Source organism: Mastigoproctus giganteus, chromosome 7 (genome assembly GCF_048544385.1).
Source record: "Mastigoproctus giganteus isolate SK-2022 chromosome 7, ASM4854438v1, whole genome shotgun sequence".
In the NCBI taxonomy this organism is placed as follows: domain Eukaryota; kingdom Metazoa; phylum Arthropoda; class Arachnida; order Uropygi; family Thelyphonidae; genus Mastigoproctus; species Mastigoproctus giganteus.
Window position 1 is genome coordinate 33050007 of NC_143581.1, and position 19542 is coordinate 33069548.

The 19542-nt window shown below is 35.7% G+C and overlaps 1 protein-coding gene across 4 annotated transcripts in view; it reads right to left on the bottom strand.

Annotated features, from left to right (window-relative positions):
* The window catches only part of LOC150082798 (uncharacterized), a 50784-nt gene that overhangs the window by 18330 nt on the left and 12912 nt on the right, over positions 1 to 19542 (bottom strand). For 2 of the 4 annotated variants that reach the window (XM_090376824.1, XM_090376823.1), the window contains exons 3-5: positions 17271 to 17415; positions 9556 to 9675; positions 4362 to 4571 (exon numbers count right to left, since the gene is read on the bottom strand). In XM_090376824.1, coding sequence (XP_090232950.1) covers positions 4362 to 4571; positions 9556 to 9675; positions 17271 to 17415 — 475 coding nt within the window. Of the gene's footprint in view, positions 1 to 4353; positions 4572 to 9555; positions 9676 to 17270; positions 17416 to 19542 lie in introns of all 4 variants that reach the window. The other 2 variants (XM_090376825.1, XM_090376821.1) reach the window with 1 other exon arrangement.

Consider the following 19542-nt stretch of genomic DNA (forward strand, 5'->3'; position numbering starts at 1 on the left):
ATATCTACATATATTTATATGCATATACACTGCATTTGAAACAGGATGTTTTGCAAAGTTTTTCAAGCTGGAAAAATAAAGCAGCAAGATGATTTTTAAATTTCTTGAATTTGGGAAATGAATGAGAAATTGTCTTAAAAAATATATATATATCTAAATGACCTATCTTTGGTGTTCTGAAATATTACAGATTTGTTCCAACTTATAATTCTGTTATATTTGTGCACTGCTTTTACAGATTATTTTAAGAAAAATAATATACTGTGGTCTTGACCTTCTTGCCTTGATACCCTTTCAAGAAGATTACATATTTATTTATTTTGTATTTTATTACTATTGCTAATTGTAGTCAGTTAGCAAGTAATTAAATTCTTCATTACAGAAAGAAAAATTTTTTAAAAATTATGCATTTGCCACTTTTGTTGCTTCGCACTGTCCATATGGTAATAAAGGGAAATAAACAGAAAAGGTACAACATTGGCATAGTCCTAGTCGACTGTAAAAAATCAGGAGCAGTTTCAAATTTGAAAAAAGATAACAGGACTGTTTTTAGACCACCTATAAAAAAGAAGGGTGAGATGGTCTAGTATCATCCTGCCCTACTCAAGCACCAATATATAATATATTTTATATAAATAAAATATAAATATCAAGAAATAAACAAGTAAATATTTACTATCAGATCAATTTCAATAATTTTCATAAGCTGTATTGTTATTGTTTGTTATTTGGTTTTTAGGAGCATTAGCAACAAAGGCCATATTGCGCCGGGGATATGCGGTGGTCATTCCTTGACCTTTCCGCATCTTCCGTATTTGGTGGTCAAAGGCTCAAACCCCGGTCTAATCAAGAAGCGTGTGCTACACACTGCTGCTCCTGCCCATGGAGGCGCCATAAGCTGTACTAACATGAGCTACAATCTGTGAGTTCAAATGTAGTTTAGCTATATCACTAAACAAATTTTCTTGACATTTTAAAGACTGAAATATGAAATCATAATCAGTGATGTCATATTTATAGAATTTTTAAATTATAAGTCCATTTCAGTTTTTTTTTCACACTCAATTCTAAATGCTTGCATGCTGGTGAATTAGAGCCTTCACCATGCTACTTATAAAAATCTCATAATCATATTTAATACAGACATTATACACTGTGCTGCCACTTTATTAGGTACACCCCTGCTGTGCACACAAATGGTTTATCCCACAACGTTGCAAGTCACATGACCACAGTTGTAGATATAAATGCAGCAGAACAAATTTTCTAGTATCAGTTAAGCATGCAAACTGTAGCAAGAATGCGGAAAAGGAGTGATCTATTGACTTCAAATGTGGCATGGTAGTAGGTGCAAGACATGCTGGACAAAGCATTTCTGAAACGGCAGTTCTCCTGAACTTTTCATGCACCACAGTTTCAATGGGGTATAGAGAATGGTGCAACGAACAGAAAACATTCTCTCAATGGCACTCCTGTGGAAGAAAATCGCTTGTTGATGAGAGAGGTCAGAGGAGGATGGCTAGAATTGTGCAAGCAAACAGATGGGCCACAATGTTGCACATTATGTCAGAATACAACCTTGGTGCGCAGAACAAAATATCGCAACAGACCGCCAGTCGCACTTTGTCACGAACGGGCTACACCAGCCAACGGCCAGATCGTGTACCTTTGTTATCAATGAAGAACAAGAGAGCACACCTCCCATGGGCACAGCAACACCACCATTGGACTATCGAGGATTGGAAAACAGTTGCTTGGTCTGACGAGTCGAAGTTCCTGGTGCATCATGTTGATGGAAGGCTCAGAATTTGGTGAAAACAACATGAATCCGTGGACCCGTCATATCTGACAACTACTGTGCAAGGTGGTGGGGTAGTGTTATGGTGTGGGGAATGTTTTCTTGGCACACGTTGGGTCCATTGATACCCATAGATTCACGTCTGAATGCCACAACCTACCTAATCATTGTTGCTGACCAAGTGAATCCGTTCATGTTGACAGTTTATCCTCAGTTAGATGGTTACTTCCAGCAGAATAAATGTGCTGGTGCACAAAGCCCGAATCACTATGGAATGGTTCCAGGAACATGCCAATGACTTTTCTTTGCTGCAGTGGCCCTCTCAATCCTAATGAACATCCTTGGGATGAGCTGGAAAGGGCTGTTCGCTGCAAGCCTACACCTCCGTCGAACCTCAAGGAACTGCATGACACACTCATATCTGCATGGTACTCCATTCCTGCACAAAGTTTTCAGCATCTTTTTCAACCCATGCCTAGATGAATTCAGGCTGTTTTGAAGGCTAAAGGAGGCTCAACACACTACTAGGTAGGTGCATCTAATAAAGTGGCAGCACAGTGTATATATAAACACTGTATCCTATGAAGAATTTTAAGCATGCAGGTAATACAGATGAATCAAAAATGAAGCTTTTAGTAATGAAAAGTTTTTTACATTCTGAAAGATTTGTCTCAAAGTGAGCTATTAGGAAACTAGCTTAAAGACACGTAACTCAGCTTTATATGTTGGACAGAACCAAAAATTGGATAAAACTTGATGTTTACTTATTTAATATCAAAGCAGGTTCACACAAGAATTTCACGTCATTGAGTACTTCATAAATTCAAGGACAGTGAAAACAAATCACTAAAAAAATTAAAAAAAAAAAAAAAATAGTCACTGAACTTGAAAGAAATTTTGCAAAATATCTGCACACACAGAACCTGTATATTTCTTTAGGAAATAAGAAATAGATTCATAGAACTTGAAAGGAAGAACTGCTTTATTTATTTAGTTAGAAATAAGTAATATATTCTGTAAAAGAAGAAGATAGTCATCAGACATGAAACAATTAAAAACATAATGAATTGAAAAACATGAATATATTATATTAACAAATTCACCATGAAAATAAAAAATATCATGCCATTTAAAACCTGATAGAATGGTCACAACTGTTCCTAAGTGCCTAATTAACCAGTTTTATTACATTTAAAATTATTACAAAATTATTTAAAAACACACACTCTTCATGGTGCAAGAGAATTTTCCTAATTCCTCTTCAAACCTTAAGTAGCTCATTAAATTAATTTAGCCATAGAAGAGTGGTGTGTTATAAGTACCTTTGGCAACCATAGTGTGGTCTATTCATATAAAACTGAACATTTAGTGAAGATATTTTTTTTTTTAGAAATCACCATTGACAACTTCTCAAACAATCTGGTTCTAAGCTGTCTTACTCTAATTAACCTTAGCTGTTCATTACATGGCATCATATGCAGGTAAACTGGAATTATAATTTGAAGAGGTTGAAGCTCTTCTTACCTACATTTGTAGAAGTGCTTCAATTTCTTAAAATAAACAGATTTCTTAAAAAGAGTATTCTGTAATACATTTCTGTAGCACTTCATTGGTGACTGTTTGCTATTTCTGATTTCACTATCACAAAACATACTTTTGACAAATGAAAAAAAAAAAAAAAAAAATAGTATTTTTGAATATACCAACTTGTTATTTTTTTTAGAAATAGGCAGATTTTAACCTAAGATTGGAGAAGTGCTTTGATTTCTTCAATTATAATAGCAAGAGCCTTTTTTTTTTCAAATTCATGAACTGAGAAGCAAAATAATTGGTTGTAATTTTAGTTGTATCTGAGAAACAAACTTTATCCAAATGTATACAATAAAATGGAAGGGGAAAATCTATAATTAAATAGTCATTATAAACACAGATAAATAATAATAACATTTTCAAGCTCCTCCAACTAAAAAATGTAAAATAATAAAAACAAAATGGTTAAATAAACGTAAAATTTAAATTGTAGATCATGAAATGAATGCACAAAATATTCTATGGCAAAAGCAGTGTTATCACAATTACAGCAGGTGCTTGCATGACAGCAAAGTGCACATCATTACATATAGCTATTCATAATATAATGCTATTAGTGTAACCTTTGCAGTGGTCCAGAGAGATGTATGACTTCTTCAAAGTGTTTGCCTAATCTTGTGGAAAGAAAACAAGATGAGAGCTAACTAACAGATCCTACATAAAAATTACCTTATAATAGAGAGGCGAATTAGACCACCGAAATATGTTAAACTGTCCATTCAAGCAACAGTTGTCATGACAACAGTTATAATTACTTTAGGGGGGAAAAAATTGTTGCCTTATATCAAAACATATGTAATATAATAATTTATGATCTATTATGCAAATATAAATAATAATTATAATTTATTAAAAAATTATTAGTTTACTTTTATAATCAAACTTATTTAGGTACATGCACAAGAATATTACGACAAAAGACTGAAGACAGACAAACATATAGATATACAGTAAGTTGGCATTACACGCTTACTAGGGAAAGGTGGATAACCAACAACCAGTGGGTGTGTGGCTGCATGCTGAGGTTGTGTTTGTTGCTGTTCTTCTTGTCGACGCTCCTCTTTGCGGCACAGGCAGATTGCTATGCCCACAATACATATGCAACAAATCAGAAATATGCTCACCACAATGGCTACAAACACACCCACTCGAAGTCCAAGAATCTGGCCAACAGTAGTTTCATCTAATCAGAAAAAGGAAAATTAAGAATATTTAGCAGCAGTATGTATCACAAAAACAAAGTTGTATTGCAGAGATTTACTCATTTCAGAATATTACTAGGAGACGAAACCAAATCTGTAAGATCTGCCCTTTTCTGTAGAAAAAAATTGCTATTAGTTAGTTTGTCACCATTTAAAATGATTAAATCACTATTTAAGATTTCAAATAAAACATGGGGGACAACTTTCACACAGAAGTAAAGCTCCACATTCCTATGCTATATAACACGTATATGTGTGCATTATAAAAATCAGTTAGTCAGGAACCTCTGTATACCATTGGAAAGCACCTGAGATCTGGAGTAGAACTGAAACCCATGTTCTCTAGAAAAACCAAGCAAAAATTCACCCTAATGCTGGAGCAGACAAACTGTCTAGACAGATTTTCCCCTATTCCTACTATTATATTACATAATTTTATATTATATTATTACACTCCAATCCTGTCTTCATGTCTACCCACAACAGGCGAAGATTAACGGACTGATTTTGCCCATACGAATGTTGAAATTCATACAGTTGTTAAATGGAGACCTTCAAAAATTTGTAGTGGACAAAAGATACAGCAAAAACATGCTCCTGAGTCACATTATCAACACCATTTGAGTTTCACATGTGCAGCCTTCCTACGATGTTATGGCCACAATTTTCACCATTCATGACTGCAGGTGTGCTAACACTCAATCAAGGACAATTTGCCTGATAGAAACCTAATTCCATGCTCCTCAACAAAGATGTATCTGGTTTCCATCACTGAGGAAAAGTAACAATGAATCACTGGAAACTTTTTTCTGTGAACCTGATGCATGCTGAATCAATAGGCAGGAGTCCCTTATGAGGACTATTCACTGTGGACTCTGCATGATTTTAGAGTAATTTTAATCCACATTATTTTATCTCTATTAGTGCATTTTAGTTTATCATTGTTTATTTGGTATTTATTCATATTATTTTATTTTAACTTATGTTTATATTATCTTTATCCATATTTTATCTTTTTTTTCCCTAACACAACCCTGACTTGCAGCCGTAATGCGATTTGTATGTTGGCGTGTACTAAAAATTCATGTATACAATAAAGAGTTATTTATTTATAATTTCTTTGATCTTGATCTTTATTGGCTGTTGTGATAATCAGCAGAGGAATGAAAATAATCTGTAAACTTTTTTATTTTTTGTGTTGCATTTATTGTCTTCATATGTTAATTAGCATTTAATAACATCATTTTGTTCAGTTTCTCTCTTCATTTTTTAATGTTTTAATTAAATATGCTTTTAGCCTGATTAAAAATTTGATGTTCTTGGTAGGCTTCTAGCCTCAGCCATATAGGATAGCTTTACATGGAGAATTTGCAATAGTTCTTCAAATAAATGGATATTCATTTATTGACTATTATTATAATTTTTATATTTTATTATTCTAAGGTTTCCTTTCAACAGTTATGATCTTAAGCAAAAATTACATTATTATATATAATGGGAAAGCCAGTATAAGATGACCGTGACTGCTGAATATGGTGCTGTTTCATGTATTCTGTCTATCTTGTGAACTCCTCTGACCGTTTGGTAGCCCTGGAGTATAAACAGAAAATTTATTATTATTATTAGATCTTGCATTTGTTTGTATAATGAGTGCTAAGTTGTGATATATTACAACATATGGGCAATCTACCTAATCCAGGGGCGTATTCAGGGGTGGGCAGAGGGTATTCTCGCTGAATAACGTAAGTATAGTTGCCAACCCGCAAAAAAATTTAAGGTCGGAGTGAAAAAAAAAACACGTATACTGTGTATATATATATATATATATATATATATTAAACCAATTTAATTTTATCACAGTTGAATTTTAGTTATAAAAAACACTTCACGTGTGCACAGAGAAAACAGAACAGATAATTTGAAAAGAATAATATTAAAATCTAACTGACACAAAATATATATTTATTAACCCGGCCTACTTTCTAAAATTAAACTATCTTTCAATATGTATTCGAATATCTCCCCCCGTCCCCTCAGAAGTAATGGCCAATTCCAGAGATAACAAAGCAGTAGAAGGCAACACAGTTAAAAGTAAGATAATAAAGGCATGCACACCTTCAGTAACAAGTAGATGGTGCAGAATAGAAAATGGACAGGACGTGGACAGCGGCATAGCCAGGGTAGGGTCAGCAGGTACTATGTACCTTAAATTTTATCAAACATTTTTTAAACAAGGGACTCCAAAAAGTTAACATGGGGCTCGAACTAGCTCCCTCTAGTACATCCCTGCTTAGATCGCTTCATACTGGTATAATTTAATTTAATATTTAAATTATATTATAATTAAATATTTAATTATAATTTAATTGTATTTAGTATAATTTAAATGTATTATACTGATATAAACTGTATAATACAATTAAATTATTATTTTAACGGCACTGGCACTTCTCGCTCACATCCGTACGTTTGTCTGTAGACGAGTATAATCACGGGCTGAATAACATGTTGTGAGGGCTGAAAAACCTGAAATAAGTTAGGGGGAAAATCACAATTCCCTCTTAAAACGAGACTAACTATAGTATCTTAAGAGCAATTTAAAAATTGCTCCAGTCGAGTGTAATCGAATACATTATTGGTCCACTTGACATCGATGGTTCGACTGTTGATGATCCTGCTCAGATAGCAAACAAACTGAATGAGTATTTTGCATCTACATTCACACGTGAGGAATTATTACAATTTGAAAATGGAAGGTTATCAAATTGTAGCAGTGTGCTTAATGATTTTGTAATAACTGAGAGCAAAGTGGAGGAGAAATTGTTGAAGTTAAACATAAGAAGAGCACCTGGGGTGGATGGGATCTATCCAGTTATATTAAAGGAGGCGGCAAAGCAACTAAGCAATAATTATGAGAGCATCCTTGGACTCAGGGGAGGTTCCCGCGGACTGGAGATGTGCAAATGTATCCCCAATTCACAAAGGGGGATCGAAGGGTGACACGAGTAATTACAGACCAGTTAGTTTAACTTCTGTTCCGGGTAAAATAATGGAGTCACTGGTTAAAGATGCATTGCAGGATCATCTAGACAAGACTGCAGCAATAATTCAGACACAGCATGGGTTTGTTAAGGGAAAGTCTTGTCTGACAAATTTGATAGGTTATTATGATGTGGTTACAAAGGAACTGGATGCAAAAAATAATTTTGATATCATATATTTGGATTTTAGGAAAGCTTTTGACACTGTTGCGCATGGAAGACTATTGTACAAATTGGAGCAGAATGGTATTAAGGGTAAGCTGCTACAATGGATAAAAGGATGGTGGGAGAAGACAGAAGGTGGTAATCAATGGGTGCTGCTCTTTGTGGACTAATGTTATTAGTGGAATCCCACAGGGTTCGGTGTTGGGTCCACAGGCTTCCTTACACCATATGGCTAATAATAATAATAAACCATGCAAACTCACCTGAAATAGATTAACTCAACCACGTTGTGAAAAACGCTCACAGAAATTCCTGGCGTTATTGACTCGATTTTAACTTTTCCACCCGGTGTGGAGGGGATGGAGTGATATCCATTGTGCTACTGCGAGGGCTCAAAATTTATAATTGATTTGGGTAATAGGTGAAGCCAGGGTCAAACTTGCGTCTAAAGAAATAAGTTTTGAGGGTCGTTATTTGCAAATATTTTCACCAATATCTCTCAGTAGGACCCGTATACAGATATTTTTGTCTATAACTCGCAAAATTAGAAACTGCCTGGATTCTAACGCATTTTGTAGTGAATATAACACGCTTTTTAGGATATTACGTTCTGTAAATAGTCGTGCTGTTATGTGTTCGCTGATATATGCGAACACATGACAGGTAAATATAATTTATTATAAATATAACATAAACTGATGTAAAAGAAATAATAATACAGATTAAATAATCAACTTTGTATATTATATTTATAAATATAAAACTAATATACAAAGGTTTATATATATAAATCTAATGATAATGATGCAGATTAAATAATCAGTTTTGTATATTAGATGTGAAACTGAATTAACCTTAAAAACTTTTATTTTCAAAGATAGTTTGGGATGCACTTAAAAGCGAAGGTGGTTTGGTCCAAAGAAAGATTTTGAGTAAATCACAATTGATTTTTTTCATCTTCATTTCTTTTATTGATAATAATCGGATAATTTGCTCAATCCACTAATAAATCGAACAACTGTGCTGCATTTCCCATCTCTGTAAGTACTATAATGTCACTTCCGTTTTCAGCGATTAATTTCCAATAGTGAAATAATACTCCGCTCTCTAATCAAAAGACTGATCACATACTTTGCAATTTTGTTGTTTTAATCCTTGCTTACTGTTTAAGTTTTGTTACTTATCCTGATGATAAGGAAGGCATTACCTTCGAATTGGTAATCATAGTGTAGATCAGGATTTTTATTCTGACAGCGGAACCGTTTTTAAATCTAAATTTTCCGAGTGGCCCAAATATTTTTAAAACAGTCATTATTATCAACAAATTAAAAGCAATATATGTGTCCAAATTAAATTTAAAAATTAATGATAAAAATCAACGAAACGTTTTCAAAACAGCTAGGATCCATTTGCAAAAACCCATCGTTTCGTGGAACACTCTGAAAATTGGACAGTTCTGTATTTTGGATATTTCTTAATTCGTATTAAAATATTGTTAACATATATCTCAAAAACCTCATCCCCAACTTTTGTTTTCTACGTTATCTATTCCATTTTCATCAAAAACAAAAATAAACATAGCAAAGATTGTTATAACACCTTTCTCTTAACAAAAGTAAAACTTTTGGTTAATTCGTATTTGTTTTTTTAATAAGTATTAAAAAAACAAATGTCCCATTTTGCAATATGTAATCAAACTATACACTATAAAATAGATAAAATAGTTCAGTTGCAAATGAAAAAAACGTTTGCTCCTTACCAACACAAAAGGCATGGCTTGTTTCATCACTGTTATCCCCACAATGATTAACACCATCACAGATAAGGTCTTCAGATATGCAGAAATTATTGAGGCAGCGAAAATCACGGCATCCCATACCTAAATGAAACATATAAGTTATATTGAGGACCAGCTTTACCAAGAAATTAAGTCGTTTATACATTTAGTTAAAGAATAAGTGGTCCTAAAGCATTTTTATTCTCATATTATGTATGGGATGGACAAGGTGCATCTTTATTTTGAAAAAACCGGCAACTAATTCAAAAAAGGAAAGAAAGGCAGCTGGCCGTAATAACATGAGATACTGTCTATCTTTAACTGAATACTAAACAAAGGTATAAAAATGCAAAAATAAAGGCCAAATAAAAGGAATGATTCAAACATAAAAACTGTAGTCGAAATTCCACATTAAGGTAATTAATACAAAATAATCTGGAGAGTTTAATTTTATTTTGCGGTTCAAAATGTACCTTGCTAATAGCAAATTATACTATAGTTATAAGTTTACTAATACGACCAAGCACAGGAGCTGCCTGAATATGATGAGATACAGTTAGAAATTCGAGAACCTTTGCAGAGTTCTGTACCTGATTAATATTTAAATGAATGTTAAACATTGACAGTATTCTTAAAACTTTCATTATGATCACTTGCTGAAGAGGCGCCTCCGTAGCCAGGTGGGAAGGAGCAGCAGTGCATAGCACACGCTTCTTGATTAGACCGGGGTTCGAGCCCGTCACCACCAAATACGGAGGATGCGGAAAGGTCAGGGAATGACCACCGCATATCCCGGAGCAATATGGCCTTAGTTGCTAATGCTCCTAAAAACCAAATAACAACAATAACAACAACTTGCTGAAGAAAGAGAAAGAGCTGGGTTTAAGGTAGTTTATTACAACGTAGCGGTGATCAAATTTGAAAAAGAAAAAATGGATTACTCCTGAGATTGTAATTCATGAATTGTAAAATAATCATGGCGAACTTCATTAATATTTTCAGAAGTTTTGGCAATGCAACTGTAATGGGAAAACAATAACTTGAGGAAAGACCACAAGAACGCTTTGGACGATAAGCCTACACTTCTGAATGAAATGTTTGCAGGTCTGTTTATTTCAGTTTTATTACAGAAACTGATGTTTCTGCAATAAAACTGCACCATTTCTCATGATGGAAGAATGGTGATGTCTACATTAGTAAACAGTTCCTTTTTTTTTGTTTTTGAGCCAAAGCTACAAAAGTTATGGAACGTCAATTGCATAGATTCCATGTCTGTATGGTTTGTTTCGATGTATGGAAAAACCCGAGTTTCCGGCAAGAAATGGATTGCACTGCTCGCTCGAGACTGACTAACTCAGCCACGGCGTGAAAAAAAAAAAAAAAAAGAAGAAGCCACTCAAAATTCTTCCCGTTTTGATAGAAAAAATTCGAACACAGATCATTTTTTATATTGAGTGAAAGGAAAGCGATCATAACCATTGTACTGATGGCAAGGGTAAAAAATCTACAAATTATCTGATTCTAGCGACCTGGTAATATTAGATTAAAATTTTGACTTAAGCACGGTCAACACACTTTTGAATAAAATCTACCAGAAAAAAATTTAATATTTTGAAGTAAATACTGTAGAATTCCCATCAAAAATTATGACTACATATGAAACATGGGGTAGTCACTAAAACCCAGAAAAAAAAGAGGCAAGAAAAAACTTAGTGTATCATAAGGGCTTCACTATCTCCGGAAAAAAGAAAATGAGAGTTAAACAATCTTTTTGAATAAGCATGGCCACCGATTTTCGTCTCAAAGGAATTCTTCTTCCAAAATTTATCGCTCACGAAGTCTACCTCGAATGAGATTCACAATATTTGCACGAAGGCTATGTAGTAAAATTGATGAGCAAGATACCTCACGACAGTGTTCCTTTGGTTTTTACTGGGGGGGGGGAACGTGCTTATGTCGCTAAATCTTTATAAACTTTAATGTCTTAACGTTCCTTTCCCTAAAATAATACACACAGTTCAAGCTGAAAAATTACTTTAGAGAAAGTGTCGTTAATGAATAGCTCGAAGACCTAACTTCAGATTTTTATTTAGCAAGGTTGTCTACACTGACTGGACAGAAATCACGGGATACCTACCTAATAACAGGTAGGCCCACCTTTCGCCCGGATAAGGGCAGTCACACGGGAAGGCATTTATTCCACTAGTTCACGAAAGCGTTCCACAGGTATTTCCATTCATGCTTGCTGCACCGCTGTCCATAATTCTGTCCCATTCCTGGGTGGAGGATTCAAAACTCGAACGGAACTCTCCACAACATCCCAAAGATGCTCCACAGGGTTCATGTCGGGTGAACAGGGAGGCCATTCCATGGTGGTAACATCTGTGGAATGCTCCATGGCTCTGTGGGGAGGCGCATTGTCCTGCTGGAAGAGTCCATTGCCCTGTGGGTGCACGATAACTATGAAGGGATGCAGATGGTCTGCAAGGATGGACACGTAACCTGGACGGTTAGAGATGCGTTTAGCCGTACCAGAGGACCCAGCGTGTGCCAGTTGACATACTGGCACACCAACAGACCATTACCGACCGTCCACCTGCCTGAACAGTTCCTTGTTGATATAACGGGTGCATAGCTTCGTGCGGTTTTCGCCAGATACGCACCCGCCAGTCCGCTCGAAATAACTGGATCAGGAGATCTGTCTCCAATCATCCAAGGTCAAATGCCGACGTTCTTTCGCCCAGTTGAAGCGTAGAATCCTGTTCGTGGTGTTAGCAATGGGACTCTGGTGGGTCGACGGCTCCCATAACCTATTGCGGCTAATGATCGCCTGATGGTGTTGGTGGAGACATTTCTGGCACTTCCCTTGTTGAAGTCGGCGGTGATTTGTGCCACTGTCGCTCTCCGGTTGGCTGAAACAATGCGAGACAGACGTCGACGGCCACGTTCATCCACCACCTTTCTCAGCCCAGAGTGCTGTCCACGATGAGATGTTATTTCGGAAATGACGTATTCTCAATACACTCTTGATACTGTCGAACGGGGATAGCGCAATTGCTGTACCACCTCCGCGATACAGTGACCCATGCGTCGGGAAACCACTATCATCCCTCTTTTAAAGTCGTTTAACTCACGAAGTTTATCCATACTGACATCAAATTACCATCTACGTGAATGCAGTGTGCCTATTACCTGCCAAGAGGTGGGTTCGTCCACTAGCGAGAGGGATGACAGCGTCGCATTGCCCAGGAACCAGGTATCCCTTTAATTCTGTCCTTTCAGTGTACAGTTAAATCATTTTGGAATATAGGCATGGCGTTAAGAGAGTATTATACTGAAAAAAAATACTTTTAAAAAATATTCTGTTCAGTTCCGTCTCATTCACATTCAGATAGCCGTCTCATTCACATTCAGGTTCTACTGTACTAAGGCAGATTATGAGAATTCTTTGGTTAAGAATGCCAAGAACTCTTTGTTTATTTTAACACTAGATGGAAAGGGATGAATATTGTTTCACGAGATAAGAATGCCATAACTGTTGATGACTCTGTTCAGATTTCTGACAAACTGAACCAATTTAAAACTGGGAGCTAAATGATTTTGTGGAAACTAATAGGAAGGTGGAAGAGAAACTGTTGAAGCTAAAGGTAAATAATGCACTTGGAGCTGACGGAATTTACTGTATCTAGTTATATTGAAGAAACAGCAAAAGTGGTAAATCCTTTAGCCATAATTATGAAAACATTCTTTAATTTAGGTGAGGTCCTTACAGATTGGAGTTATGAAAATGTCTTCTCAATTCACAAAAAGGATCTGAAGGTGTAGTGGGTAATTACAGACCTCAGACCTGTAAGCTTGGCTTCTGTTCCAGGGAAAATAATAGGGCCAGTAGTTAAGGAAGTAATGTAGGACCATCTTGACAGGAATGCAATAATACGGCAATTATAGCACCGTTTTATTAAGGGGAGTCTGACCAGTCTGATTAGTTACTCAGACAAGCAAGGAACTTGATGCAGAAAACTAATTCTGACATCGTATAATTAGATTTCAGTAAATATTTTGACACTGTTTCACATGAAAGATTGTTTACGAACTGGAATATAGCAATGGGGGTAAGTTATCCCTATGAATAAAAGGATGTTTGAACGGCACTAATGTCTATGGTTTCTGATAACACCGAACAACAAATTTTGGGTCATATCTTGTTATGGGCATGAAAGTAAGTTTACTTTATAGATTTTGGGGTGCTAAAAATGGCAGATTGGCTTTGTTTTCGAAAAAGTAGTTTTTTTATATTTATACAAGGTATTTTTTATTTATATGGCAGTACGATGTAGCTACGAACATACCTGTATCAAACGCCTTTCGCTTGTATTCAGCTTCGACAGCATTCCTTTTCACCAACAAACAATAATCAGCTAACATGGCAGCACTCCATTTGCTTTTGTATCTTTGTTCCATCGCTGCGATGTCTTAATGGAAGCGTTCCCCATGTTCTTCGCTGACGGCACCACAGTTTGGCTGGCAGAAATCCAGGTATGAGTGCAAGAAATGCATCTTCAATGACATGTTGCACCCCAGTTTTTCGTAAGAAGTAATGAGATCTTCCACAAGCTGCCTGTAGTTGCTGGCTTTAACATTTCCTAGAAAACCATTTTGAAAGGCTTTCCACGCTGATTTCTCGCTATCAGTAAGGACACATTCGAATTGTTCGTCTTTGAAAAGTTGCCTTATTTGTGGACCAATGAAAACGCCTGCCTTAATCTTCTCTATACTAAGTCTTGGGAATTTCTTGCAAGTATGCAGGACCGTTTATTATTATTATTATTCAACAAACACCCCTGTACAGAAATTATCTAGGAGGGTGGCTCACCCTCCTAGATAATTTCTGACGTACATACATCCAACTAAACTTATTGGAGTGTAACAAAGGATAAAATATCAGCAAAAATAAGGTATATAAATATAGAGGAAAAATTACACAGATACAGAAATTATACATACATAGAAAAATTACAACGCCATTTACACTATGAATTGGTCCTCATTGTCATTCTCTGAACAAAAGGAATACCCTCAGTCCTATAAGAGTCTTTTGGAAACACAATATATAGTTCATTTAAGATTTTTATGAGTTCGAGGGCACTTGAAGTCTTTCTTGAATTACGTTCTTCATCATATTTGTAGTTTCGTATACAGATCCGCTGCAATGAGCTTCCTGTAAGTTTTCTCATAGCAGTACCTGTCCGGGTCTATTTTGAGGTCTCTAAACTGCTTCCAAAGCCTTCACGAAATTTTTAATGAGACCCAGTTTGATATGGATTGGTGGAAGCAAAACTTTATTTAAATCTACCAGAGGTTCAAATGCTGCGTTCTTCATTTCAGGTGTTAATGATTTTCGTTGAGGCCAACTCCTCTTCTCGTGATGCATATCCTTGGCATATCCACTCGCAGAGAAAGCAACAATACTTAGTGTAACCCTTTTGTAGTCCTAGTAAAATGGTGATTACTTTTAAATCACCACATATCTGCCACTCATACTTCTAATAGTGTATACTTAAGAGAATGTTCTCCATGTTTGCGTATGTTTCTTTTTTGTCGACGGCATACGCAAGAGGTATTGAAGGCAGCATATTTCCATTGTGTAATAAAACAGCCTTAAGACTAACCTTAGAAGCGTCTATAAATAATCGCCATTCTTCGGGAACGTGCCTCGTGTTCATTGCTGCCATTAAACCATCAATAGCCTTAAAAACAGTGAGTTCACCTTCTGTTTGATAGAATTTATCATACTCTTTATTTCGAGTACGAGATGTTGTCATTTTCACAAAATGATCTAGAAGATTCCACTGTTGTAGCCTCGAGGCCAAAAGCTCTGCCTTATTCTTCGGTAATTCGAGATCCCTGATGAGGTCATTAAGCTCACTTTCTGTGATCTTATGTTGTTCAGAAAGATAAAAGGTTTGGACTAAATGGCGGATCTCTTGACGTAGACGGCTGCTGTACTTCGTGAATATTAAGACGATGTTCATCAGTGTCTTCATCTTCATCAGAATGTACAGAAAAACGGTCGGGTGGTTCAGGTTACGTAGTACTTCACCGTGAGACACAGGAATTGTAGATGGTATATTTGGCCCAATTTTTCTTCATTGTCATCCGTTTTCTAATAGGAGATACCATACAGAAGTAACAATCTGTGACGTGATTTGTTGGCTCCCTCCATATCATGGGCACTGAAAAAGGCATAAAATGTCCCTTTCGATTCATCCACGCGTTGAGTTTTGATGAACAAGTAGTGCAGAATATGTGTGGAGCCCAGTTCTTGTCCTGATCTCCTAGTTTACGTCCAAAGTACAAGAAGTAGGCATTTTTATGGCTCGAGTTAGAGAACGTTTTCTTGAAGCTAACGTGACTTCTCCACATACGTCACAGAAGTCATCCGGACTGTTCACATAATCATGGGGCATATTAATCTTACACGACACAAATACTGCATAAAAAGTAGGAATCTCGCAAAGAACAACCGTTAAATGAGAACAAATCATCCAGTATTTATCTGTATTCGAGGATTACTGCAACAGAGTTGAAGGCGCATCTGAGGCGACAATAATTTATGACGTGATACAGAGGGAGGCGAAAGTTGCCGTTCACGTGATTAGAGCGTGTTGGTACTCAAACTGCGGTATTGCCATGCATTTTGCCTGGAGCCGTAGGTGATAATGTAGAGTAACTCGCTAATATGAGACCCCAACTGTACTCCGAAAACAAGAGACAATCGACAATTTTTTTATGTGATTTTCGTGTTCAGCAGCATAAAATTAGTCAAGATTGGGTATTTTCGTTTTCGTAACATTTTACGTGTTCACCAGGGTAATATAAAAGCTGGTAGGGTGGTTAATGACACGAACTAAGTATGTTACTGCAACAAGGCAGATGGGCTGAGAGCAGCAATTGAAGTTTAACATTGATAAGTGCAAGACATTGCACTTATCAATGTTAAACTAATTGGATGTTAGCATACTCTACGTATTGGAGATCGAAAAAGACCTAGATTCACGTTGGGTTGTACAATTATCTAGAGGTAATTGTATAGCTTTCTGAGCAGTGCAGACAGGCTATTAGAACAGCCCATGGGGCTCTATAGATAGATGATATTCAAGGAATTTTCTAGCAGCCACAAGGAAGTGATTAGGTTAGGTTAGGTATCATTTTGAGTATTGCGTACAGGTCTGGAAGTCTAATTTTATGAAGGATGTGAATCTGTTGAAATGGACGCATAGAAGAGCAACACGATTAGTCAGGGGCGCAAAGGTTTGGTCACGGGATAGATATGCGAAAAGATGCTTTCAGCCAGAAAGTAATTAATTGTTGGAACAAATTTTATCTGATCTTGTGGAAGTAGGAAGAATTAGACGAATCATTGGTGGGTATTTAAAACGAGGTGGATAAGTTTTTTTTTTTTTTTTATCGAATAATCTATAAGCTTGCTTCCTTACATCTTATACCATTACTAATACTTGGTATTTGAATGGCTAATATTTTTCTATAAGCATTTTCTAGCATTTACACAGTAATTTAGTACTAAAGTAACAGAAAACAAGGACTCTTACTACTAATGATATTTTTCTTAAAACATTAATTTTTTCTAAAATTGAAGCACTTTATTAATATAAAATTTCTATTAAACTAGGACTTACGTGAATCTTTAATGGCAGTGATTACTAATTTAAATCCATTCCCTGATTGGCTCCACTGATCTGTTTCATATTTAAGGGATACGTAGGTGCTCTGGGTAAAGATGGTCCCAACATCTGTTCTGGTACTGCGGCAGGAAAGATCAGCCTAAACAATACAAATGCCATAGCAAAAGTAGATGTTTATATTCTGTTTCACAATTTTAACAGTTCGCATTTTAAAGCTTTATCCTATCAAGCAAGGGAGTATCCATCATGTGTGCAGAGTGTTCAGTGAACTCGAGCCTATGCGTATAAGTACAGTCCATGAGGTATAAGGGGCAGAGGACGCTCTCTCATGTTCAACTCTTGCCCATGGGTTCACTGAATCCTGGATACACCACTGCTATCAAGAATGTTTGCTTTCTTTCGAAGTGATGAAAATTGATATTGTTTACTACGTTTTTTAATACTCGTATTAAATTCTGAGACGTTATTTTTAAACAAAATAAATGAACTGCAGCAACACTAAATGCGCCCAAGACGCTGAAAGGCTACAGAAGAACTAATTTGACTTCTAAAAACTGAAAATCCCAATACTCTGATGTAATGAAAGGCTGTTCGCATGATTTATTGTGCAATTCCAGATCTAAATATTATCATTGTTTTAAGATCTATTTATTGATTGTATACTCGAAACTGTACAGTCTCTCCTAACAATAGGGAACAGATAGGGAAGGCATAAGTAATTAGATATATTCGAAAATTCTACAAAACAATACAGTGAAATTAAAACTAGTATAAAAGAAACCCCGTTATTTTCAAAATTACGATCATCCTTCCCATCTAAGGCAAATATAATCACACATGCAAATTGCTGAACAATAATTGCTACTGACATCATAGATTTCGCTGTTTGTTCGCTAACATCGGGATCTACATTGGACAGAAACTCTATAGGCGGTTGAAGGTCTCGTCAACTACTGCCTTTCTCTCTCTCTCTCTCTCTCACATTCCATATACCTTTCACCCATAATTCGTGGTATGGACTGCTTACGTAAGCTGTGTGTTTTTCCAGACCAACAGTTTGTTGAAGAGAAGGGATGGAATTGTATCATGAATCATCCTGAGGATTTTGTTCTTGTGGGTCATATCCTCTGTAATTTTTCTTCCGGTCTATATGCAAGGTGTTTACAAGTTTAATTGCAATAAACATGTTTTCCAAAGATTTAATACCAGTGAGATTGTTTCGAAACATAATACACTTTCCTCCCTTTTCTTATTCTTCTTGAATCACTGGAAAAAAATTATGATTGATATCCAATTCCTCTGTAATTAACTTTGCCAATGTGATAATTATATTTCTCACGGTACTACAAAATGAAAGTCCATGCTTTGATATTCATGATTAACGAGGTTTCCCAAATATTCTTGGCACTGATATATACATTATATTCACATTAACATAGTTTAATACGAAAAAAAGTTTAAAACTCGTGCCTTTTAAGAATACAAAATGGTTTTCAAAATTATGTAAATTCCAGGCTGGTCAATATAAAAATGTAATAACTCCTGGTCACGCCCTAGTAGTGGCGATTTCTGTACAATAAATGATGAAGCATCTGATTGAGTAGGGTGTTCACTTTTTTTTTTCATTCATCGATAATTTGATGAAAAAGCAAAATGCCCTATTGCACAGTTTTAATAATCAATGGATTTAATACGAAACTAGATTTTTAAAAAATTTTAGAGTGAGCTCACATCTCTTAGTTATAAATGTTTCTAATACATTTATAACTAATAAGAGTTATAAATTTATAACTAATAATACATTGAAGCAAATAAGGTCATGAGACATAAGCAATCACATCGTTTGTTCATCACTGTATATTGTGTCTGTAAATTGTGTGTGGGCTATGTTCTAGAATAGCCATTCTGAGAGCTGAGTGTGGGTATCTACACACCCACACAGCTTTTCAGTGAACAATGAGGCGTGCATTTTTCATAGCAAAACAGGGATTCGAATGCACAAAATGCAATGGCGTTGCAAAAGGCCTCGAATTTTCTACATCGCGATAGGGGCCCCTTATCTTAAGGGGACTCCAAATATTTTCAATAAATATCGCTGAAAATATATTAAAATATCTTACAATTGTACTAACAAATAAAATAGGGTTAGAATGCGGTGGGCGTTTCGGATTAAACATTTGGAATGTAATTTCCTACAGTTATTAATTTTAAATTTATTCTCTAGATAATAATAATAATAAAATTATTTATTCAAAAAATTTTTCAA